At 41.9% G+C, this 26575-nt stretch overlaps 1 protein-coding gene across 4 annotated transcripts in view; it reads right to left on the bottom strand.

Moving 5' to 3' along the window:
• Positions 1–15546: 15546 nt before the first annotated feature.
• LOC308048234 (protein spinster homolog 3-like) overlaps positions 15547–26575 on the bottom strand; it is a gene marked incomplete at its 5' end in the record, with an annotated part of 40372 nt that continues 29343 nt past the window's right edge. For all 4 annotated transcript variants that reach the window (XM_080357229.1, XM_080357230.1, XM_080357231.1 and 1 more), the window contains 4 exons: positions 15547–16402; positions 16858–17026; positions 19762–19860; positions 25213–25278. In XM_080357229.1, coding sequence (XP_080213355.1) covers positions 16859–17026; positions 19762–19860; positions 25213–25278 — 333 coding nt within the window. In that variant the 3' untranslated portion in view covers positions 15547–16402; position 16858. The remainder of the gene's footprint in view (positions 16403–16857; positions 17027–19761; positions 19861–25212; positions 25279–26575) is intronic.

Raw genomic sequence — 26575 nt, 5'->3', positions numbered from 1 at the left:
CCAGTGCCCAATTCTTACTGATTTGTTAAGTCTAATTAGTCCGTATTCAAATGTGCCATGCATTAATTTGGACACTGCTCAAGTCCCACACAGATTTCATATGAAAATGGAGTATTTGAATTTTAAACACAATCTGTTCCTCCAATTCTGACATATTAAGCAAGCTCACAAGCCATTAAAGCCACAAAATGCCAGTGGACCTAACAACCTGCAGTGGTAGGGAATGAACAAAGCTATTTACTTTATTAACTGATGCTCAGCACCAAGAGCTACACGCATATTCCAGTTCTGTATCCTTTGATTTCTCTTAGATTTGGGTGAACTCCAGGTGCTGGACTCCTTTAGTCTGCACACAACTGTTGGCCATTCCAACATAGAAGCAGAGCCCCGAGATTCCCCAAAAACCACTCCAGCCTTCTCAGGCTACAGCCACAGAATACAAATCATCCCGCCTGCTTCACCTTTTTAATATGACAATTAAGTCATTTTAGCTAATGGGCTTTAAATACATCTTTTAGGGTAGTCTAGACAATCCTTAGCATTGTCCTCAGAGCAACTAGGGACCTTTTCTATTTCTGTGCTAATTTGTATTGGAGAAAAGGTGCAGGCTGATCAGAGCTCAGCTGAAACCAAACATAACCAGTTAAAACCAAACAGGAGCCCCCACTCCTCTCACTCATACTAACTGCAGTCAGGCTTACCAAGGTTTTACCTCTGTTAGGATTTCTAGACTTAATTTTGGGTTAAATTCTCCTTTTTGAGGTGAAGGAACATACATACCAGCCTTTCAAGTTTCACTCGTTGCCTCTGGCACATAATTCCATGGACATTTGCTTGTCTAGACTAGGAACATATAGGGTGGTAGCCAGACTATTGACATTAACACAGAGCAAGAAAAGTGCATTTGAACATATGCATTAAAGTGTGCTCCAGCTCTGCTAATGCATTTCAGCAATCTAGCACAGACACTGCCTCTTTGAGTCAGTCTAGACAAGGCCATGGAGACTCTTTGGAATCTGGGCTGAGCGCTTGACATTAGTTTCCCAGAATTGCAATAGCTTTATTTTAATTCAGCACAATAGCACCTTCCACCAAACACAGCAACCTGTAAAATTAATGTTTCAGGGTTCATATCAGGGTTAGCCTGACTCCTTTGGCAACACTTCCTCTCCAAATAAGTTCAGAAATTACAGGGGAAAAGCAAATCCACTCAACTGATGGCAACAATCCAGGACAGGAATGATTAGCAAAATTACCTTAAGGTGGAAAAAAATGCAGGACTGCTAAGATCTTGGAAAATTACAAGCCCTGTAATTCCATCACTGAAGCTTCCATAAGACAGCAATATCCAGAAAGGTGATAGTATCCTGAAATTATGCAATAATACATGAAAGGGAAACTATTTCAGCTGCAATTGCCTCTCCACACGGTATCAGAAAGAAAGGAAAACCTCAGGGAGAAGTAGGGTTGTTGTGGCTGCTACAGCCTTTAGATGCAGCTGACTTGGTAGTTCTTTTCAAACTGAACTTGGGACCAGGTAGAGAAGGGAGTTGGCAAATCACCCACAAAAGGTTGTTTCACAACACTGCCTTGGCAACAGGATCAGTTCCACCTGTCAGCACGACATGAAAACTGATTAACTGGGCCCATCAACACAGAGATGTGCAAATAAAGTAATTATTTTTTACTTCAATAGTGGAATTTGGCATACACATGAATTTGGGGGGTGGGAGAGAGAAATTTCAGAGTGAGGAGTTGGGGAGACAGATTTGCTTTGGGGTAGACAAGCAGACAAGTTTTTCCACATGCACAGAAAAAAAGCCCTTAGCTTTTGACCAAAGAGCATCTCTAGCCCAAATGGAGTGTTTTACTTTGCCTTTGTAATATTCAAGACTTAAAAACCAAAACAAACCTGATGTTTTTGCAATTTCAAAATTTACACTTCCTAAGCAAAAGTCAGTTTTTCTACTGGAAGTTTTAGATCAAAATGCTTTGGTGTTTCAGAAGTGTTGTCCTTTTTCCTTTTGTCATTTTTAGCTAAAGTTATTTGCAAACTACTTCAGTGATAGCTGGTCAGTCATTTAATGCTGAGCACACTGATGGTGTTATTGCAACTGTCCCCTGGGATTAAGGCACATTGTAGTACGGACATGGCCTCAGTAATCACGTCTGATAACATTTAAGTGATCACGGACTACCTAGTGTCAACACTCTATATGCAGGAGCCTCGTGCAATTCCTGGTTTGGTCCATCTTAAATCTTCTGGTCAGCACAACAGGATTACACTGCCTGTACATAGGAGGAATGACAGAAAACTGCTAAATCTCCCCACATTTGAATGCATCTGACTGCATATTTACTGTCTAGGCTTTTTCCCCAGCAACACCTGTCCTTCCAGCACAGTCTTTATCTGAATATAATTAAGCTGGTAAGTGGCAAAGGGTAAACTGAAGAGCTCTGTCTGATCACTGCAGAGGAGACTAAACAAAAGCTATTGTATTGCAGACAACTGAATTTTCTTCCTGGAGGTTCCAGCTGTGAACACTTCACTAACAAGGAAGAGCCCAACTTCTGTAGGCAAGGAGAGAAAACACTCTCTCAAAAGCTTGGTAATTTTTTTTGCTTTCTGAGAAATGTACAGCGATAAGACAGCAGAGACATTGCCTCGTTGTGCTGCTCTCCCCTAACTCAGGGTAACTTTGCATTGTGGCGTTGACCCAGAAGATGAGGACCCAAGGGAGCAAATCACCAGGTTACTGCATCTTCTGGAGCATCATGTTCACTTGTTTGCATGTGGCTGAGGCACAATCCACAATTTTCCTCACAATGCTGCTCTGAGCAGCTCCGGGATCCATTTCTCCATCAACTGTAGGAAAATACACATCTTTCTCAGCAGAAGCAAAGAGACTTATGAGAACTCATCAGGAGACTGTGAGATGATTAAACCATTTCTCATGCAAACCAGCATTTTGGCACGTGCCATGCCCCTCGTATGCCAGCCAGTCTGAACTGAAATCACCTCTTCGCTCACCCGATGGCTGAATGGGAAAGGGACGCAGCAGCCCTGTAGGGACACCCTGATGCCCAGAAGGCAACAGTTGTAAACAACTGGTCAAGCAGCTTCTACAGCTGTTTGATGGACAACTTGTTAGTGACAGTCTGATCCACACCTCCTCTCTGCTGCTGTTTGCAAACACCCAATTGCTGTGGTGCCAACTTCTCTGTGGCTGAGGAGCAACTCATCAGAATTATAATCACAAGACAGATCTTTAAAAATACTCATTTTTCTCTTCACTCTCTGCATATTAATGGAGCATTTTGGAAGGCTGGTATTGTAAGCAGAAGGAAAAAAAATCTTTCCCTTCAGAACAATCCCAGCAGGAGCCTTCTACATCTCCCTATGATAAGAACTGCTTTTATGTTATGCTTAATGACTGAGCAACCAACAGGCAAGAGTCATCTGTTGGGGTAACAAGCACCACTCACTCTCCACGCATTTAGATTCTCCACATCTCAGATACTTCGAGCTTTCATAGCGTCCCCAGTGCTGCAGAGGATCCACCTGTGAGCAAAATCACCCTCCCAACCCTGTGTGGGGAGCCTGGGGGAAGCAAAGGCAGATGGTGAACGTGACTGCCACTCAGTGCCAAAAGGAGTCTAGAGTTTAGATTTCTAAACTGCTTTCTCAGTATTCACCAAAACCTAGTTTGCAAACAAGACTTGCCAAGGCTTCAAATCTTAATGAAACTAATCAATAAAAACGATGAAACCGGAAAAAATAGAAACCAAAGACATTTTTAAAAGTGCAAAGCCATTCTACCACAGAGGCACACAAGGCAACATGTGTAAGAAGCTTTGCTGTCCAAGAGGAAAATACTATGAAGTGATGGGATACATTTTGCAACGGAAGATCAAGTTTCTATTACTCTTGCCATTCATAGGTCAAAATCATCAAAACTCACTAACACAAAAAGATGCACCTAATGCTACTAGAGAATGAAAGATTAGGACAAAGAAATAAAAATAGAGGTGGAAAGGCCCTTGAGAGTGTTCAGGAGAGAAAGGCTTTTTTTCACAATTTAAATTAAAACTGTGCAAGGAGTGCACTTTGCTGCTAAGGAAAGATGGATGGCTGTCATTAGCATGAATAAGCTTGTCTGACACGTTTTGTGTGCAAGTCCTCGCTGTAACAGGGAAGGCAGAACCTCACCAGATTGTTGTGGCTAAAAAAAATTCACTACAATAATGGTGAAATGAAGTCCTTGAAACAATAGTGTTGGTTTTAATCCACTTACCATAGTGCTATTAAGTATTCACCTCCAACACACATTTCCTTTCTAGAAATATGTAAAAGGTTAGTTTTGTATGACTTCCAAGGGAGCTAAGGCATATGTAATCACAATCCACACATCTATTCATATCTGTGCCCTCTGCTGCCACAATTACTCAAATCTGCACCAAGAGGTTAGCGATTTCATCCAAGCAAAGTAGAAGGTCTGACTCTGAATGATGAAACTGGAAATGGTAACCAAAGAGTACCTTACAAAATGCAACTCCAAATTACATTTTCTAACAAAGAGAAATGTCTGTTCCAACTTCTGGTTTTGGAGACAGCTTGGTTAGGAATCTGAGTAACACATGGGTCGGGCAGTCAAGAATGCACAAGTACCCACACAGCAGCAATGGACAGTTTGTGGGCTGGTTTGTTTGGGCAATTTTTGGGCTGGACATCTGATGTCTCTGATCCATTTTGCTTCCACACTGCAACTGCAGAGCAGGCAAAAGCAAGACTAGTTTGGGGTACATACCTGACCAGATAAATAAGACTTCCCTGCACTTTTTAAGACTGACTTTGGACTCGACCAAGGCTGCCGACTAAGTGCACCAGCTACTGCCAGTGCTACAACACTGTCAGGTAGCAGAAGGATTTGCTCTCTCAAGGTAGTTGCTTCTCTCTTCCATAACAAAACCAGCTTTATTTCACAATCTTAGCACAGATGTATATTTGTCTAGCAACCTAGACTGTATCTAATATTATATTCTGCATGTGACAATACACAATCCCATTGCCAAACACCCCCAAAGCCCTCAGGTGTTATTAATGATGAATGAAACTAAACTTTATGTTGTCAGCTGTTAAACACTTTAGGCAGATACTGTATCGCATTAGAGATGAGAGTATATTTAACTTGTATCAGGCCACATCTCTCTTCTATTTGCAAGGCAAGATGTGTGATAGAGGCATAGGACACAGCTTGGTTTTATTTGCTGGCTGACAGTGGGATATAGCCCAAGTTTACATCAGTGTGGTGCCACCCTGGGAGCACAGCCTTTCCCACAGAGGAGAGAGCAGGGGTAGGCTCAGCTAAGCACATGTCAGAAGGGAACAAGAGGTATTTCCATCTAACTTTGTTCTTTAAGAGCATTTGAAGTTGAAGATGTATAATAGTGTTGTGGAGCCAGGGAGAGTAGCCCTCCCTGCCATGGCTGGCCTGGCTGTTCTCAGGCAGCAGTCCGGAGCACACCGGTACATCTCGAGCTTTCAGTGTGCTTCCTGCTGTGCTGCCTGCTTCATGCATGTTTTATTCTGTTCCCTTCAGGACAGTGCTCTGCCTCACTCCCTTTCAAAACAACCTGTGTGCAACAAGCACAAGTGCTTGGTTAAGGCCTCAGTCCAACAAGTACCATGCATGGGTGAGCAGAAGCAGCCAGAGAGAGGAGCTTGGCTGGAGAAGTGTCCTAACATGCAATATCAAAGTTGCTTGCAAACCTCTGAGGCTTCAAAATACAGATTCACAGGAAGGCAGAAGCTTAAAAGTAACAGGAGAAAAACTCAGGAGTTTTTTTTTTATTCATCCTGATGGCATCCACTGCAGGGACTATTGCTAGAAACACAAATGACATGAGCATTGGTGCAGTGACCAAGTTTGTAACTGTCTAATAGCATTATGTAGCCTACCTGCTAGGGAAACTGCTCGGCTGCCTCACAACAGCAGCGAGTATCAGTTTATGTTTTTAACTCTACACAATTGTTAAAATTCACTTTTCAGCATTTACCCAAGGTAAATTTTAGGGGAAGCTTTGGTTTGTTGCGACCAACTAGCTTACGTGAAGATTAATTACGGCAGCGGAGAGGTAAAAAGGTCTAGAAATAGTGCTGGTGCCTGAAGTTATCTTTCCATTCAATGCACTGAACAATGTATAGAATATTCACATAGACAGTCTATGGCAGAACCAAAAATGGAAATCTATTTCTGGTGATTCTACCTGGAAAGGACCTGCCTTCCAAAAGCCATCGGAGACTCCGCAGCTCAAGTTCTTTCCGCTAAAGCAGTGTATCAGGCTTCTTTGCAAACTCTGGGCAGGCGTAATGCCTCTAAACAGGAAACATCTTTCCCTAGAAAGTGAGACAAACACAAACTCAGTCTTAAAGAAGTCCAGGAATCCTGGATTCCAGCACATTTCCTCAGCTAGCAGTAGCCTCGTCCCTCCTGTTGTGAAATGACAGCCCATATCGAGCAGCGTGCATCAGCTGGCGTACGGGCGAGTTACTGTGGAAAAGCTGCCTTCAGGTCCTCTTTCAAGATGAAGCAGAAACAGCGTTATCTCCAGTTATCTATTAATATTCAGCATTAGAGACAGAAGAGCCTTACAGTGATTGCTTACATAGTGAGACATACACAAAACTGAATTAGCTGTCATGCCACTGCTATTTCATCTTTAGCCTGCTCTGCCAGTTAATTCCAGCACAGTCCGCAGAAAGCAGCACATCCACCAGCCCCTTCATTACTCTCCACAACAGGAAAGTACCTACAAGCTGCTGCTGGGGCTTCTCAGGCCTTTTTACCCTGTTGCACCAGAGCTAATGGACCTGGGAAACATCCGGCTTTATTTTAATTGTATTAGGTTCATTACCTGACTTTCAATGACCTTGCTGTCATTCATAAGTGAAAAAATGTTGATATGTTTGTGCTTCATTATGGAAAATTATGCTCTGAGAAAATCCCTGGTAATTCACATGGAAAAATAATTTCTCTCCACGAGAAGAGATCCCAAAGCTACCACAACCAGCCCTTCGGCTATTAGAAAAGTATTTTGGGGAGGAAACACGGTTAAACAAAGACTGCACCATATGTAGTGTGCAGTGCTTTCAGTTGCGTGGTGTATTCTTGATTAGATAATGTCACTTACAGCACGAGGTAAACAAGATGTTACAGAAATTGGGCTTGTCAGCCAAACAAGGATTTCAGGCACTGTCATAATTGTTGAACACAGCCCATTGACAGTGATCCGCAGACGACAGGAAAGCTCCTGAGCAGATGGGAGCTGGCGGCTGTGCCCATCACTGCGGCCCCATGAAGATTGCCACGCAAAACTCTGACAGCTCCGTAGCAGCACACACAAACTGGAAGTGTAATTAAAAGGACTAGAGGGATTGGTTATCAATATAACTAGAAGGATTTGAAAGGTATATGGGGAAATATTTAGGCTAACACATAGAAGTTGTATGACAACACTAAAATACGAGAAGGATGAGTATCAGGAAAAGAATAAACGTATGGCAAAATCCAAAAGGCTGTTTACTAAAGCTGCAGATACACTTCACTAAGATAATTAAAAGCTACAAGCAGACATGACATTTCAGAAAAAATATTATAGTAAACAATCTGGCATCAGCAAAGAATAAGTGATCCAATACAGTTTTCATGACTAAGTCTAACAAGGGATACCCAGCAGACCACAGATACAACCTTCATATTTACACACAGGTGCTGTTGCTTCACACTCACATGGGTTCTACATTTTTATGTCTCTTGGTTCAGCACTGATACTGTAATTTCTCATATGATATTAGGACTTGTCTTCTCAGAGCCAACAACATATAGTTTGGTCTTGTCAGGAATACATCACTAAGATCCCCTTCTTATAGTCAGCAGCCTTCCTGCAGCAAGAGAGACACATTCCCCAAAGAATACTTGAATTTTCTTACCTCCCAGGGCTGTTCCTTGCTCCATAATGCTTCCTACACCTTGTCTCTCACCCAGCTGGCTGAGAGCTTGAAGCTGTTTGACTTTCTCTACAGATACAGAAAACTCTCTTAATACCTCTGGCTTTTCTGGTGTATCTAAAACCAGCCTTGAGCCCCCACTGCATACCTGCTCCAGAAAACTCTAGCTAGTGATACCCTGAACATAACAAACCAGAAATGCTTTCTAAACAAAGCAACATTAGAATATCTATCATTTGCAACAAAACATTTACTGCTAAGGGAAGCACATAAAGAGAAAATAACTGAAAAGAAGTGGCTAAAAAAACTCTGAGCTCTCACAAGAGCTGGAAGCTTACCTGTGCTCAGGACTAGATTGAAGTGAGTTTGCAGCGGTCTAATTTAAAATAAGAGAGAACACATGGTTCCTGTTAAAGGAGTAATCAGCATAATTAGACACCTGCCACATTCAGAGCATTTGTAAGCTGGAAAATAGGGATGTCTGAGCACCATGTACTTTTATAAAGCATTAGCAAAGTTAACATTTGATGAGATTGTGTGTTTGATAAAATTTTTAAATAGGGGTGCAACATAAACTGATTCATGAAGCTACACTAAATATGGACAAAGTACATAGTCCGAGGTAGAGTTTACAACTATGTAAAATATGTAATGTATGTATTAAAAGCTACACTTCTGGCTTCAGCAGTTTTCCTGCAAAGAGATCAATGTTGAATACTAATTTCTGCTACTCCCCTGCTCAGTCAGAGAGACTGGGATTCTGAAATGGCTGGGATGTGGGTGTTGGTGAATGAGGCTCAACATTCCTCTGCTGGTATCTGCTGTATGAACATAATGTAATGTTATTAAGTTTCATGGAACTTTTTGGAGGTGAAATGTAACTAAATGACATATTTAACTGTGTGCCCTTTCCTACCTTTAAATTATGGCACTAAGCATGTTTAAATTCCTGCCAATTAAAAATGCAGAGCAATTAAAAATGCTCAGCATTCCTGAGGGAGTTCACCCGTTTTCTGCTGGTGTAGGCAGTAAGAACTGAGCACCTGAAAGCTTCACTTCTGTCTTCGTGCAGATCTGATCTTGCAAATGACAATCTCTGCTGGCCCTTTGCTGAGCCACATCCCCTGCTCTGGTGGGTGTTGCCCAAAGCCCTTCAGAACAAACTATTTTTCCTAATACAAAATAGAGAAACTGAAGAAATCTGGAGGAAATTCAGCACTTAAATGCTATGAAATAACCATAGCTTAGGTATTCCATCTTAACTCATTGCAGGACATTCTTCTAGTACTAAAAGGGATAGGAAGGTAATTGAAATCTCACCTGTTCTGGCAACGTGATCATTGAATACCACTGGGAACATTTTTAATTAGCATTTTCATTATCAGCATCTACTTTGGAGGCCTCTTAAGATCTTTCTGAACTTATTACTCCATGAAAACGCAAGGCTGTATCATAGTTTCTGTGAGTTTCCACCCCTACCAGTGCATCAGTCAGTTTGCTCCAGCGAATGGGCAGGAAGACTCAGTTACTCTTCTAATCTCCGTTAGCAACAGTGCTGTAAATCCAAGGGCAAAACCGCAAGGGATGAACTTAAAGGACACTGGAAACCCACCCGTGGTTCTGCAACAATGTGAGCTCTGGACACTCATCAGAGGGAAGTACTAAGCACCAGCAGGGAAAATATTAATACCAGTCTGAGAGTTCAGACAGTCAAGTTCAAATCCCAGCTGTACCATGACTGATGCATTTCTCTGGGCTTTGGGGTTCTATTGCCATTAAAACAAAACCAAACACAGATGACACTGATCCATCTTACTGAAGTAGTACTCAGTTGGGGGGGTTGGCTAGTTACAAGTGAACTGAGTTTTGTATTCTTCTCTTTCCCATTTCATTCTTTTTTTAAACAGACTTGATTGCTTAAGATGAGAGCAAACTACAATGCTGGTACCCAAGTCCTCTTGTCAGTGTCTTTAGAAGCTGAGAGAATTGCTGGCACGAGCCCAGGAAAAGCAACAAAGAACAGTGCAAGTCTGGGTAGCAGCTAGACATGCAAACCTGAAAGCAATGCAAAGTAAACCAAACACGAAACAGTTAGAATGGTGATTGGCAGCGATATGATGACTCTACTGCTGGAAATGAAAGTGATATGAATAATTAGCCACCTCTGACCCAGGAAAACATTGACTTCATTTGCAGCACAAAACTGATTGCAGATGGCACTAGGGAGGAGAATCAAGCTATTCACTGTGCTTTCCCCTTGTCAGAAAAATTCATTTCCTCTCTACTGTTGAGCAATGAAATGCACCTGATTGGATCTGCTGAGACGACTTCGCACAGAAGATTTGGAATGAAGAATTAAAGAGCCCATGGGGCGATGCTACAGACAATCCTATTAAACAGTGGGCTAGAGGGAAAAATGCACACATATCTCCTACTTGAATAAAGAATCAAAATAAATCCCTTAAAGGAACAAATTCATTTGGACATTTCTTTGAGATCCTAATGTCGTTGTTGCTGAATGAGATGCTGGATATCAGTGCTTGAACGAGAACGTTTCTCATTCCCCGCTCCTTCTCCTGTTGGTCCCCATTGCTCCTCACTCCTCCCCTACACAGCTGGCTGCTTCATCCCCTCCTGCCCCACAGCACCCAGTCACCTCCTTGCTGAGGGACAGCTCTGGGCCAGCCCTGGCTGCTGATGGGTGTCACCTTCACATGGGTGACAGCTTTATTTTGGGCTCTCAGTGCTCCCTGGCCACTGCAATGCATTTCCTATAGCCACAACTCCAAGGCTCAAGAGAGAGAAAAAGCAAAGATAGGTTCTTACAGTGGGCTGTGCATTGTGTGTGCTCTTGTCCAACACCTTTACCTTTCTGCAGCTGACCACAGACAAATGAGGCATCTCTGGAGAGAAAGAACATTATCCCTCACCACAGCCTTTGGCTGGTGGAGGATGGGACAGAGCAAAGCCTGACTGGGAAGAAAACACAAACAGCTCCAACTATCTCTCTGGCAATCGCCTTTGAACACGTTTGACATAGGCAGGCACTCGCTGGAAATCAGATATTACCATCCCTCTGTTGAATGCAGCCCAAGAACAAATGAGTTTTAACGCTGGCTTTCTAGGGCCATTAGAAATAAAGACTAAAGGCTCTAAGGTGGAGCAGGAATTCGGTTCCTGTTCTTGCACCTCTGCAGCATCACTGCAGGGTGGACATTTCTCACATCAGGAAGAGAAATAGGCACCTTAAAGTAGGCAGCTCATCTTGGTTTTAAGGCAAGTTTGCAATGCTCAAGGAGCTAACTGTACTTACTTGTAGTTAGTCTGCTCTGGAATTGTTGGGATCACAACAATCAGTTTTCGACGCAGACCCATCCTGTGGCCACATCTCTAGGGCGTTACAAGCTCCCTACGAGATCTCTTCACTTAAGCTGTTGTGTTTTAGTTAAACATTTGCTTTTTACGCAACATCAGTAAATGCAAATCTTTCCCCTTTCCTCCTGTACCTTGCCCTTAAAAAAAAAAGATACACGTTTCTTAATGAAGTTGATGAATCCCTGCAACCCCAGTAAGTAGAAAAGTTTTCTTCTCCCCCAGGCACAGGTGAGTTGTTCAGAGCCACCAATGTCCAGGCTTCAGTCCTGCTGTTTCTGTTCGTCTCACCCTTTCCAGTTGCACTTTGAGCTGGTAAAATGCAACAAAGAACTTGAGTCATCGCACTAAATCAGGAGACACAGACCCCCTAAGACAACACGACAGTGTTTAACAGTACAAACTAAATTTACAGGAGAAAGCAGCTGCTATGAAAATAACTGCATCTACTTCGCTACCAACGTTCTCCCACTTGCACACGCTTAGCAGAGATGATGATGAATCACATTTAATCACACGCTATTAGAGGAGGATCAGACCACACAGTGTGACCAGGTTAATAGGTTGGAGATACGCATATCTGCTGTCCAATTAAAACTATTCTAAAAATAGAACTGCAATTTCCCTTAGGAGCTATGCCTCCACATTTACAGATCAGGGAAGCAGCTCTGCCTTCCCTGACTTCCAGGCAAAGGGCCAAAGAAAAATAATTCCCTTGCTTTGGAGCTTACTATGCAGTTCCCATGGAGTTATCCTCAGTTACCCAGATTAATTGGAGGGATGACTGGGAGAGACCGCTGGCTCACAGAGGCTGTTGTGGTAAAAATCAGATCACGAACATTGTTTTCTAGGATAAGATCTTGCTTAAACATTATTGAGCTGCCATTAACCATCTAGGTGAATGATCTCTAGTCATTCCTAATACCAAAACCAAGCTACGAGGTTTACTATAAAAATAACTGGATTGCACAAGCAGTGTTTTTCATCTCTCAGCTCATATCCATGTACTCTGTTCTATCAGCCCGCAAGGCTGTCCTGCAGTGCACTTAAAAACTAGACATGGGGAGTCTGATCCTTTATCCTCTGATCCGTGTCTCGTTCTGCTACTGTGTGAATCCACAGAGTTACCAAATAGGTTGAAGAAACATCTTTTCACCTGGTTTTACTAAGGAGATATTCTCAGCCAGAACTCAGGTGTCCTTTTTCACTTCACGTCCTCTTTTACTACAGCTCTGACACACCAGTGCCGGTGACATCTCCTCTGCAGTGGGTTATTAATACACACAGAGAACAAACTCATTCACTGAAAATAGAAATTAGAAGGGCAAAAAGTTGGGAAGTTGACAGTTGCAACATCTGGAGATTAAGAAGGACTCACAGACCTGCATTTCTTTAAGTGATATTTTCATGTAGCAGGATAGAGGTATTCCTGGAAAAAATGCCTACAGCAAAGATTTGAAAAATTAGGTGACTAAGATTAGGCTCCTAAACCCATAATTAAGGCTTTAAGTAAACAGCCTGATTTTCTTGAGTGTTGAACACAGAGCTGCTCAGCCCGCCCCCGTTGGGAACACAGGGGTGCATGGCGAGAAAAAGGAATGAAGAAAGGAAAGAGTCAGGCCACTCACTAGGGGACATAATGGTCGAATTAAATAACTAGCTTGAAGTCAGTACTTTAAAAAATGGTTACCTTCACCCTTTCTACATCAGTTTCAAGCCTACTGCCCAGCACATTCAATACTGAAAAGAAAATTATACCTGTACACATGAGTGCATGAAATTACCTTTTAATTCCATTTAAAAGCATTTTTTTAATAATATAGAAAAATATTAACTGGGGGAAAGAAACAGCACAGTATATGAGCAGATGAAGTCAGATCTTAGTACCACAATGTGAGCCAAGTCCTGCACAGGTCAGATTTGTTCATTGCAGAGAATCCGGATTGTACGGAGCCCATGCCCATTTCTGGAGCCCTGCTCTGGCTCCACTGGCAGGGCCACGCTGCTGGGGCTCCATCACATTCCAAGTCTGTGCGCACTGAATGGTGCATTTCCAAAGGACCGTGCTACAGTGGGATTTGACAGCACTTTCATTAATCTCTCAAAATTACAGCCATTTTATTCCTGCAGGATATGTAGTTAATTTACATACTAATAACAAAACTGTTATGCAAACATTAAAATACACAAAGCAAAATCAATGCAATTTTGGTCAGCTATATAGCATCAGGATCAAGAGTCTTTTCATGTCAACCTTTCTTTCCCTTACAAACAAAAAGCCTTCTAAGAACCTTTATTGCTTTATTGGCTTACAATGAAGATAATGAAAGAACTGAGATGAACCCAGCAGCTCTCGTGACAGAAAACAGGCAGTTCCAGGCACCTGAATCCCAGCCCAACTTGGCAGGGACCCACAGACTTTGTTCTTTCTCTTTGTCTGCAGGGAGGAGGTGACACTCCCCTGGTCCCAGGGGAAGGTGTGGACGGGTCCTCCATCCTTGCAGGCAGCAGCAGCCAGCAGGGCTGTGGGCAGAGTGGGAGAACCCAGAACGCAAAGGAGGCCTGAAGGGTGAACAATGTTTGCAAAACAGCAGAAGGATCTCTGAAGGAAAATTTTGCCATAATGGATTATGGATATAATGGAGGATTTTTAGGTTTCTTAGTTATTTATTTCCACAGACATTGCATCTTCATTTTAATGTGAAGAGAGGGAGGTATAAAAGCAGAGATGATGGTTATACTGGTAAGAAAAAAAACTAATGTGAGCTACAGCTTTAATTTGGCTGATCTGTACCCACGATACTGTCAGGTGGACAGTGTCTACATCTTTTAGCTCACTTCCCAAACAGGAATCAGTTAATTATTCTACTGATTCTAAACTAACAGGAACATATATACCTAAAGATAAAGGTGAATCTCTGGTCACTGGACCATGGAGGGAGCAGAAGGGAAGAAATGCAGGGGAGAGGAACAAGACAGCTCAGCCAATTCCTCTGCAATAGAAGAGTCGGGGAACTGCCCATTCTTCACTGATGGGCACTGACCCAGGCCACACCTCAAGGTGATAAATCCTTCTCCAGTGGAGGTTAGGAATGACTTAGTAAAACTAACCAGGCACCCAACCTCTTGGCTTGGATGTTAGTCTTACTAAGATGCAGGAAAAAAATTAAAAAACAAAAAATTCCTCTCCCCTTAGATCACAAAGAAGAGAGAAGCATTTGAAAAGATGGTATTAAACTAGTCAGCATGATCCTGCTAATTTCTCAGCACTGACTTTCACAAAGGAGATAAGAGTAGGAGTAGGAACGAGTTTGTCACGGACTTCATGTACCAGCTCCAGAACAGCATTTGGCATCCCTTGCTCATATGTCAGATGCGTGCCTCCGCAGAACTGCACGTACATCTTCCCAGTTTATTTTTTAAGAATTTAATGCTGACTTAACAGAAGTGATAAATTGATCATCTGTTTACAGGGAAAATCTTGAAGATACTAATAGAGAAGTACTGTCAAGCTGCTAAAATTTTACCATAGTTGAATAATGGGAAAAATGATTCTCAAGATCTTGGCCTGTCTGCCCGGGTTTCAAGGAATCGGCTGTGGTGTTGGGGGAATCTTGTCTGCAGATGTCATTGACTTTAGCAATTGCAGACTTTCTGGAGCTTGGCAACAGAGATATTATAGAATCTTGTGATTCTATTACTGATCCTCAGAGCTCTTAAAAAATACCCAGAAAAATGTGAAGGTAAGCACTGAGAATCTCTACAAGCTGATGTGTCCATATCCAACAGCAAATATTCTTTGTTGGATGTGGGTTCCCTGACACCACATGAATTTCCAAAAAGTCACTGGTATAATGGATTTGGCAAGTTTTTACAACCAGAAAGAGTTGCTCAATATTTGAGAAAACCAACTTTTATTTTAAAGGCAATTATTACACTCTTAATGAGTATCACAAAAAAGTTTCTCTATTATTTCCTATAATGGCACAAGGTCTGGCCAACTTTCAGTACCTGGATTTAAGTCAGGTTTCAAAACAGATTTTTAAAAAATGAGGGAGAGAGAAACAAAAACCTGCAGTTGCTGAATTATGCTATTTATAATGACATTAGATATTCACAGTCATTACAGCAATATTGTGCTTTATGATCCTTATGATTTACTGGGAGAATCAGGCAAGATTAGTAATACTTCACAATTCACTTGCTAATATTTTCCGCAGGCTTTGGCTTTAAGGCGCTGCTGGTAATGCCACCTCACACAATGAAAGTTGGCCACACTAATCACGTCCTGTTTGGCACCTGGTATGATATCCTGACAATAGACACCACATTCAAAGTCTTATGCACTTTGGAGATAAGAGCTCGAATGGATCGTTATATTTAAGTGGTTTCACAGCTATTACTGTTCAATTCCGACAGGAGATACTTACCCAAATCTTGAGGATACTCTGCAGAGCATCACAGGATTATAGAGAGTCTGTTAACATATTACACAGAAAATGATCACAACCCTCCGCTCTCGAATGTGACACTGACTTTGATAGTTTCTGCTCCTCTTGGTCACTTCAGGTGACTGAAAACACTTTTTGTATTACGTACATTTTCCAAATTCTACAGGCAAATTTTATCCTGCTGAGAATTCACAGCCCTCCCTTCCTAACCTCCATGAGACACTGTGCCTTAAACGCTCCCGTCTCGTGCAGGTAGGCAGCGGTGGCTGTGCCCGCTCTGTGCGCAGCTGGCGGCAGCTCCCCATTCCCCAGAACACTCGCGCCTCTTTTGCAGACAGGGGGGGTTGCCATATGCCAATGCAGTAGCAATTTTTGACTCACAGTCAAAAGCATCCAAAAAAGTCAGTACACAGGATTTTCTGCCATATGGAGGAATCGTTATTTGGCCTTTTCTCTAGTTGTATGTCATTAAGTAAAATGGGAAGAAAAAAAGGGAGGACATTCTTTTCTTCTTTGCAGATCTTGCCCCAGAGTTCATCTACATTCAAAAGACAGCATTTGTTTCTGGTACCTAGAGAACCAAGTCAGAGCAAAAGGAACTTGTAAGCATCTAGGTGTTTAAGGACAGTGTTCTGTCCAATTCAACATGTTTTCTTTCAGTCTTTTACACTTTGAATACGAGTTCTTTCAGGGGAGAGGGAAAAGTATTACAGAGAGCTAGGACTGGTTTACTGGGCTGAGAAAGACACGGGTCAAAAAAGAACCGCACCTTCCATGAAGTCTGTCATGGTGCGTTACCTACAGCGAAGCTGTTTTATTCTCTCTGTACACTGCAGCATTTTGCAGGTGTCACTAATAGCACTTCCCTGATGCCTGCATGTTCTTTATTTTTTTAATAGAAACTAACATGGTATTACCATGATGCAGACATTTGTGGTTTAACTTTACAGAGCAAATATCACGGCTAGTGTACAAACAGGAAAGCAATCAGATACAGGTTTAAAAGTTATAAATATCTATGGAAACCTCAACGCTTCTCTGCCTCCTTACGATCCTCCTCAATGTAGAAAGAGGTCAGGAGGAAAAACCCTCCTCCGAAGACTCCAACAAAAGCACAGAGGATGAAGCTGTACTGCATGCTCCAGAAACTCCACCGGAATGAGTGAGCGTTCCTGGCCTGGATGGCATTGGAGATCTAGGGAGAGAACAAGGCTGTCATTAATCTGCAATAACATCATCATCATCCTCCTCCTCCTCTCTTGGATTAAGCAGACTGCGTGGTCCTTGAAAAGAATTAAACTAGGCGGACAGGGACGAAAAGCCTGCTGCCAAAGTTTATCAAACCCAAGACACAATGCACCTAAACTAACTGCTGTCCAGCTTCCAAGGAATCCCATGTTCTTTTATATCTTCAGTGCCTCCAGTTACAAGAGTAGAAAATACTGCAACCAATGGTTATAAAGTTTGGTAAACATTAACTCATTTTACCATTTTCTAGCCCATCTCCAGCGAACTAGCACAGGACAGACAATGGGCAACGACCTTTATCATTTCTTGATGTTATTTGATAACTTCATGCATCCTTAAATAGTGTCAAATGGATAGAAATGGGATTAGCATCAATGCATGCACAAGCAGCAACACTCATTAAAAGGGAAGCACTGGAAATTCATTTGAGAGACAGAAGCAGAAACTGCTTCGGAGCCAAAGGCATCTGAGGAGCCATGCGGTGACATTGTGAGGAACTGGGATAAAGAAGGTAGCAGGCGGCTGCTTTTTGCACTGGTTGGAGGATGAGGTTTTAAAAGCTATAAATTATAAACATTAATTTTATTTTTGTAGACAGGAAGAAAAGTTGATTTTAAGGAACTGAATAAGACTCAATACTCAACCCAGGAACTTAACATCTCTTCTTAGCATAAACAAAAAGATGAATGTTGAATGCAGTCCTTTTTATTCCCCCATTTGTTCTTGATGGTTAGAATATGCTACGTGACTTGAAATACATAAATGTGAGACTCTTCAACCTTCGCTGGGTTCAATATGATTATTTATGACAGTTTAGGAGGATAAGAGCAAGATCAACTCTAAATGAGCACTGAGGGAATACATCAAGCACAATGGCCAAAATACAACCCTAATGTGTTTAACTTTAAAATGCTTTGTAAGAAAATCTCTGGAGCACAAAGGGAAGAAAAACAAACTGAAAAAAACTGTTGCTTGACTCTGCAGCCAGTTTTTAAGCTAAAGGGTTAGCTGAAGCGGGTTAGTAAACAATAGCAAGACATGAATGCAGAAGATTCAGTAGTTAATCAACAGCAGACACAGGCATTGTTGGTATTTTCACTCACAGCAGCATTCCAGAAGACAATGCTGTGCTCATTGCACAGGACCCCACTTGGACATACAGCAGTTTTATTCCTGGATTTATTGTCTCTATTCTTTGCAAAGTTGCAAGGTTACCTGAGGTTAATCTCATCTGGATAAGCTTTTTTTGTCTTCATATGTTTCAGACAGCTGCTATTTAAGGCCACCATATGCAAGGTACTGCAGAAGTACTCTGCACACAGGTACTGGCAAGATGCAGCAGCACATTCAGCAGGAAAACTTAATTCTGCCTGTGCCTCAAAGATGGCAAAGATACAAACATTTTCATCTTTCAGGCAGCAAGCATAAATCAATAGAATAGTCAAAAAACGGAGAACGCACAAGACATACTTCAGCTTTTAAGATAGCTCTCATTTTTGTGTATAATTCCAGCCATTTTTCATGACACAGGGATATCAGTTATTTTCCTCTCCTGTGCATACAGCCAAATCAGTGCGAGGGCAATGGTTTCATTATACACAGCAAGGAGCAAAGTGATCTCTTCATTTGCCAAAAAAAGAGAGCCAGCAGGAGGAAGCTCTGGGTAAGAGAGCACTGTCCTCTCTGCCAGACAGAGCACACTGGCAGGACTCTGGTTTCCACCCAGCTGAGGATGAGGGGGATCCCCTGGCTGGCTCAGCAGTGGCTCTGCCTGCAGGAATGGATCGCTCAGGCATTTCTGTCTGGCTCTGTCCAACCCTAATGCTGTTAGGATGGCACGGGGAAAGAACAGATATTCCTGAGGTGAACTGCTGAAAATCAATTTCCATATGAACAAAACTTTAAAGCAAGAACAACAACTCTCCCATGTCCAGTAAAGCAGAAAAATCAAAGGTGTGTGTGCAGAATTACTGTGTTTGAAATCAAAAATAATGAAGGAAGGAAACAACACTGACAGTTATCAGCCACTGGAACAAAACTAAGTGAACTGCAAGGAGAGAACAGGCTGCTTTGTCCAGAAGCACTTGAGATCAAGTAAGTGGAGAAAGGGCAGAGAAATCAGTTCTTAAACAATATGGGAGTCCAAGGTTAAGGTAATTTGAGACCAGAGCTTTGAATGCCAATTAGTATGAAAAAGCAACCATTGCAGTCATCCTTGTTCTGATTTTCAAAAGAGCATCGACTAATTGCAAGACTTCAAACCTTATGATTTAAACTAAGAGCTTCAGGTCTCAAGGCATAAAATGGTATTTGATTAATTTCCATGAAACTCCTCACAAACTAAACAGAAAGTGCTTAAATCGAAGGACAATACCCATGACACTGTCTTTGCAAAAACACACGCCTTCAAAAATGTATGAGTTTGCAAATTAAAAATAAATTTATATGCACTGCATGGAACTACTCACAGCTATCGATATAGGATTATATGCTACATACCTGCCATGTCACAGGACCAGGTGTTGCACGCACATAAATATGTTTAGAAAAATGTCTTTCTGTAGTCTAGTATCAAGGCACCAATTTGAGTAATTTCTAGTTTTGAAGCAGGAAGTGCCTACAATTCTGTGAGCGTCTTTCAGTTTCTAAAAGTTTTACCCTAAGGAAAAAGAATTCACTTACAATCCCGATGAGATATGGGCTGCCTGCATCTCCCAGCAAATGGCTCACCAAAATCTGCAGGGCAATAGCTGTGGACTGCCGTCTTGGTGTCACAACATACTGAAACAAAACACAGCACACAAGAGAATGAATATTAACAGAGTGAATCTCATGAGAATGGCCAACTACTTATATAACATCCTGGAGAGATTAATATATTCATTTTCATATATTTCATATTCAAGCAATTTACAGGTTTGGAGACAGAAGTTATTCTGAGCAAAAGACTACACTGAATGTTTCGTTGAGGAAAAAAAAGATTCAAGGAAGCAACACACAACAGGAAATGACAATAAAGTAGGAAAAACATGACTCCCCTGCCTCCATTTGGAGGCTCACAGCAGCTTGTATGGATTCCTGTGGCCATGCCGCTAGCAGAAACCTCCAGCCACAGCCCTGCAGTCACACTGATTTACTGATAAGGAGATTCAGCACTGACAGCCTCTGAGAAAAGATCCGGATGTAGCTGAGACCCTGCAGAACACAGCCTGACGGAGAGGGGACCCAGCCTGCCACACCAGGAGCTTGATGGTGCTTTGATGGCAGAAATTTGCTGCTTGCAACTGGATAGAACCTGAGATACAGCTGCTCTAATAGCTATACCTCAAAATGACTCTGCTTTTGAGCACACACAGTTTAAATAACAAGTTGAAGAAGAAGATGTAATGCACATCCAGAACATAGCAAAGCATCACACAGATTAGAACTATTTTTTAAAAATGAAATATAGTAATTTGGGAGTAATAAGGGCTTTATGTCTGTGCTACTGAAGATCAACTGTGCCTGAAGTACAGTATGATTCTATATAATTTGTCTCTCTCTTTCAATAATACATTTACGCAAAAAAAGCATTCACAGTCAGAATGAGACAGAAGCAATTTTAAACCTTCATACCTTTGCTTCCAACCACTTTCTTATATCAGAGACAAAATGCTGAATATTCTCCCAGTCCTCGATTCCCTGCCTTGATTTTTTTTTGGAAACTGATCTGAACAACAGTTAGGGGATCTCAAACACTAATTAATACTGTGAATGGTGTTTGACTAAGAGACAAACTAAAGGTATATAATCTATATTGTGGCTTTATAGCCACCTTCAAGGAAACACTAACATGCCTGACAAGTTGGGTTTAGAAGGAAAAAAAGATCCTGCTCTCACATTCAACTTAGATTTTCATTATCATTCTTTGTGCTTAAAGAGGCCTCAGAATATCAGATTTAAAAAACATTTACCTGTCACTCAGATGTAGCTATATCACAATAGCAACATCAATGCCACATATTTAGGGTGGGTGCAACTGCATTAACTGACAGATAAGGAAGATAAGGAAGTGACATTGTTTGAAACACCAAGGTTAATTAGTCTTGTGACAATAATAGCAAAAAATACTTCAGTGCCACATGCAGTCAAGACCTATCCACACCAGTATGTTACAGCATTTTAACTGTACTGCACAGATGCAGAAAGCAGCAGGACAATAAGCTGTATTAATGTAGGGGTTTGCAGTCAGGATGGACTGACAGAGCATTCTGCAGCACTGCATTCCTTCCCCTCTTACAGCCCCCCCATCTGTAGGAGCTAGTGCGACATACATGCTTGGCATGAAGACTGGAGCTCATACAGAATCAAAGCACCTAAAAACCTTTATTTTGTAAACAAAAACATTCATAGAATAATGCACAATTTACATCTTGTAGTTTGAGTATCATGCCAAGCTTTTCCCAGTGCTATGGTTTGCATGCTGTGTGTCTCTCACAAACCTATTTCTACAATGTTCTCTCCTGAGGGATGAGGGAACAGCCCAGCAGCTCCTGCTCACCATGCTCCTGGGACACTGCGGCCCACACTGGGGACATGCAGTCACCCAAGTGCTGCTTGCTCTCAGAACCTGCCTGGAGTGCCAGATGAGCATCTGCACTTTGGGAACAGGAACAGGCTCTTGGACAGAAAGAGAGATAAAGAAACTACAGCAGAAAACTCTAGGCTTGGGAAGTAAATGTTACTATGACAGACTGTACTAGACTGGAGACTGACAGCTCTTGGCTCTCCAAGGATAGCACGTCATCTGTCCTAGACTCAGATTTCTTTTCTTTTATTGATAATGACAGGCTGTGTTTGAGAAATACAAATCAAATATTGTTATGCACTTAATATATTGTGAGCATTGCAGGCATGAGAACAGATTAATGCATTTTTTCTCTCTCAGTGCCCTGCACCACTTTCTCACCACATTTATTTAATATCTCATATCAGTAACTACAAGAGACACATGGAATAAAGCTGTAACAAGAAAAGTGGAAGATAAGAATAGGACATTTCCTGTAGTTACAAGGCTCATACAAACTCTGCCTGTACTATTATTCAGGTTCTTCTGCACAATGGAAACCATACGCAAGAGCTCAAGACACTATAGGGCTCACCAGGAAAAGAAGAATCCAAACACTCCCACACAGAGGGATTTGAAATGGCCACAGCATCCTGCCTGTCCACAGCAACTGCCCAGTCACTCACGCTGTGACAACAATGCAGATGACATCCTGCACACTGTCATCTCCTAGGAGATCCCAGTCCAGATGCCTTGACAGATACACGGGGTGCCCCAAACAGATGTAGTTTGCAAACCCTGTTGTGCTGTCTCTGGAGGTTTCAGAGATCCTCCTGCAGGCTGTGACAGAGCTGTCAGCTCAGAAAGCAGATGGAACAGACGGGCTGGTAAACACTCCTGTACCTCCCAGGGCACTTCCAAACCAAACCAGGGACATGTTGGTAGTCTTCCCAAACCTCATAGTAGCTTCCAGTTCCAGTATCTCCTACGCTTTTAGCTGCTAAAACCCTAAAAAACAGAGTCCCATGACTTCACAGATGGCAAACATATTTCATAAGGGACACTCCATGTACAGCCTCCCCGTATCCAGCATATTGTGAGCAAGGCAGCTACAGCACTTCCCCACTTGCACATCACGACTGGAGTTGTACAGTAGGTACCTTCATGTTTATAGCTGAATATGGGGCACAAAGGTTGCTACATGCAACGCATCTTGATGTATTTACCACAAAGGAAAAAAGTCCTTATCATTCAGCCAGCATCTTCCTTTGTCTTCAGCTCCACAGGTCCCAGGATAAATTAATTTCTAGCTACATTGTCTGCCTAGTAGTGCCATGTGGGAAGAAAGAAAAGTCATTTTCATGGCAAAATAAGAACATGCATTAGCAAATCCAGCTGCATTATCAGAAATCCTACCAGTTCACAGGGGAAACAATGCAAAAAATGAAATTACTGTCGTTATCTATGGCACCCTTCAGTCAATGTAATAGCAGTAATACATTGAATGCATGGGTTTTCAGCTGGATGAAACACCACTCCCAAATAAGATTGCCACTGAATGAGCAGACATCCACAACTTCAGCTGAATTCCATCATTTTTTCTGATAAAACAATTAATAGCGTTCAGAATTCAACAGATACAACCTGAAGCACACTGATGGTAATACACTGAATGGCTGCTCTCTGGAAACACACCACTGCCCAGCTCTGCTCCACCAAAGTTTTCATTTTCCTGCTTGTTACCAATTGACACAATATTGCTTGTACCTAAACCCCAAAGTTTCCAAAATAAATACAAATGAGGGGTGTCAGTCACTTGGGAGACGAGAACTTCATCCTCTTCTGGATTGACATGGATGCAGGATACAGCACTGATGCTCCCAACAGTGCTCCCAACAGCACTGATGCTTCCTGCAGGCTGCACCATGATGCAGCGTTCCCTACGCTGAGACCGAGTGCAAGCACAGCTCCTTGCAGAATTTTCAGTTTGGGTTCAGAAAAGAGCTGAAGGAAGAGCTGACAGTAATCACGTGCCTTACTGTCCCTATCGTCTATCAACAGCATCTAACTCAGTGATGCCGCCTTCCTTTTTAACAATAACAGGGGAGAGAATTAAAATACAGATGTAGGAGTTCAAAGAAAAGTAAATTAAGAAACTTAAAAAAAAAAATCCTTCAATGGTTCTTCAACTGATGAAGAAGAATGAGAATTGTAACAGTACTTGGTTCTGTTGAAAACAAACCAAGCAGTGATTTCAAAATAAACTGAAATAGAAGCTAATAAAAAATTTCATTTTGAACCAGTGATAGTTTTCCTGCACCTGTTCACTGCTTCAAGGCTACAGCTCTTGTCTCATGGGATAATTGCTTCTGAATATTCCCTGGGAGTCAAGAAAGAAACAAAACCCTCTTGCTGCTGGATGAGGTTTTAAGCAGGTAACCAATTCACTAACGCTGACCGCAATTTTTATTTTTGTATTAAAATTCCAGCGTGCAGAAAACTGACATGTAGAAAGCAGCACTTCGAATATAATGCAACAGTCAATATCAGCAACGCTGTGTTGAAGAACCATGAAACAGAAGTTGTTCATTCCTTCATCTCAGAAAGACTCTTCGGGCTATGAGGTGTGAGGATGAACAGGCTCATGTGAACAAGGCGAGATCAAGTCAGTGGAAGGAGAGCTCTGGAGCACTTCACAGCGAGTCCCTTTTGTCACTAGATGGTGCTGAGCATTTGGCTATTACTTTCAATATCCTTTTGCACAGAATACTATAATAGAAATACTTTAATCTCTGCTCAGTTTTTCTGCCACTTGTAAAACCAAGTTTAGTTAGCTGTTAGGAATGCCAAGGATGTTGTATCTTCTGAGCAACTAAGACTACAGTGACAGCAACCTCAGTTATAAATTTCCAGTTCCTGAGGTAGCAAGCCATGATGACAGCCTTGTGGGCAACTGTGTCCCACAGGAGCCAAGGCTGCAAGTTTTCCTCACTGTCCTAAACTCTTGTGACATGTTATTGTACATCACTGCATTTTGTGCTATATATGGATGCATTCACGGTGGTTCCTATATGAAAGATTTATTATGACACTGAAGTTTAAAGTAGCAATCTGCAAATAAATTTGAGCTCCCTTAGAATGAAGAACTACTACATAAAATGGATGATGCTCATGTGGCTCTTGCTCAGGCTCTCTTCAGCTACTGGTTTTCCATCATTTACCTGAAGGTGGGAAATAGCCAGAGATTTCTGTTCTGCTGTGCCATTACCTCTGGGTCTTCTCTCACTGGTCATGATGCCTTCACACAATTTCCATACTTTGTCTCCTATCAGTACCAACTGCATCAGCATTTTGCCTGCATCACACTTGCCTCAACAATCTCTGTCTCTCAGGTAACGTCCTGCGTGAAGTGTTGGGGTTACAGTCACATCCACCGTTCTGTAACACGGGGACCCCACAGAAGAAGGTTTTGAACAATGTGGTTGGACTCGATCTTAAGGGTCTCTTCCAACCAAAATGATTCTATCATATTATATTGAGAAAAGCTGAAAAACTCAAAATAAGGAAACAGTTTCACAAGCACTTACCAACAGTATGTCTGTGACAACAGCCCAGTTTACAGACAAAAACAGTTCTCCAAAGGCAATAAAAATCTGCAAAAGAAAAGAAAAGAAAGCAGTGACTATACACACTGCTTTGTCCTCCATTGTGAAGATGAAGGCAGGCTCACTGTGCTTATCTAAGAGTTGTTGTACATACCCATCTACTTACAAACTAAACATCTCTGTCTATGCTCACAAACACTAACTTCATCTTAAAAGGGGGAAAAGGAACCAGAGAAGGTAAATGGGTTGCTTTGTGTCACAAATCCTCAGCAGAGGAGCCAAAATAGGAAACATATACTATCCTCCCGCATAAACTGCAGTGAACTGCTGAACCCTAGAAGAGGAAAGCAAGAGCCTGTGAAGAGAAACATCCAGCACAGGTTTAAAAAGTGCTTGAAGATCTCCCTTTGCTTGGTTTCCAAATGAAACCAGTAGAATACTTCTGTGCCAGTACAAGTATTGTTAAAAGCTCCTTCAGAGACATCCAAATGAAATGAACTCCAAGAGACAAGCAGCCTCAAAGGCTCCATGTCCTGTGGGAATTCCCTGATTCAGCACAGATGGAGACCCAGCCATCAGGAAAAGGGGCAGGGACCCCAACCACCCTCACAGCTGTGACCTTAGGAAAGATTAACCCTTTCGGCCAGCCATGGACATGGATTTGATCAGGCTGTACAGACTGATTTATCCTTGAGGAAAGCATTAAAGCTGCACTATTAAGCCGGAGCAGTTCTATAAGGCAGAATCTATTTAGTGATGCAGGCCACAAGTCAGATGGCACCTAGGAAATGAAATCCATTATAACAACAGGTGCCAGCACCTTGTTTGTAGGGTCTTGGTCAAAATGTTGTGTCTGGGTGATGAAAACACAGTCCTAAGTAAGGAACAATGGCAAATGATCAGATCTTTTCAGAGGGGTAACCTACATTGTCCTAGGAAGAATTCATCTTTAGGAAATAAGTTATGCTTTCAACCTAGAGTTTGAAAGAACAGGAATTATTGAAAAATTTTCCACAATAAGAAAATGTGCTATTCAGTGGCTAAGGCCTCATACTGCAGAGAATAATTATTTCATACAGAATTGTGTTAACATTAGAGACACAACTTTGCTAGCTTTTCTCTTCTTTCCTAAGGTCTTATTGTGGATTGCAGTTGTAGTTGTAACCCAGACAGTTTTGGAAGGTAATAAATCATTCCACAGCTTGTATCAAGGTATCTTGCTGAATGACAGCACAGCCTTCTGGTGTATCAACCCTTCCTCCCAGTTGGGTGTCCTCAGTAAACTTGCTGAGGGTGCACTCAGTCCCTTCATCCAGGTCACTGATGAACAGGTTGAAAAAGTTGA

This window comes from Nesoenas mayeri (genome assembly GCF_963082525.1).
Source record: "Nesoenas mayeri genome assembly, chromosome: 20".
Classification (NCBI taxonomy): Eukaryota; Metazoa; Chordata; class Aves; order Columbiformes; family Columbidae; genus Nesoenas; species Nesoenas mayeri.
This window is presented reverse-complemented; position numbering and strand designations above follow the sequence as displayed.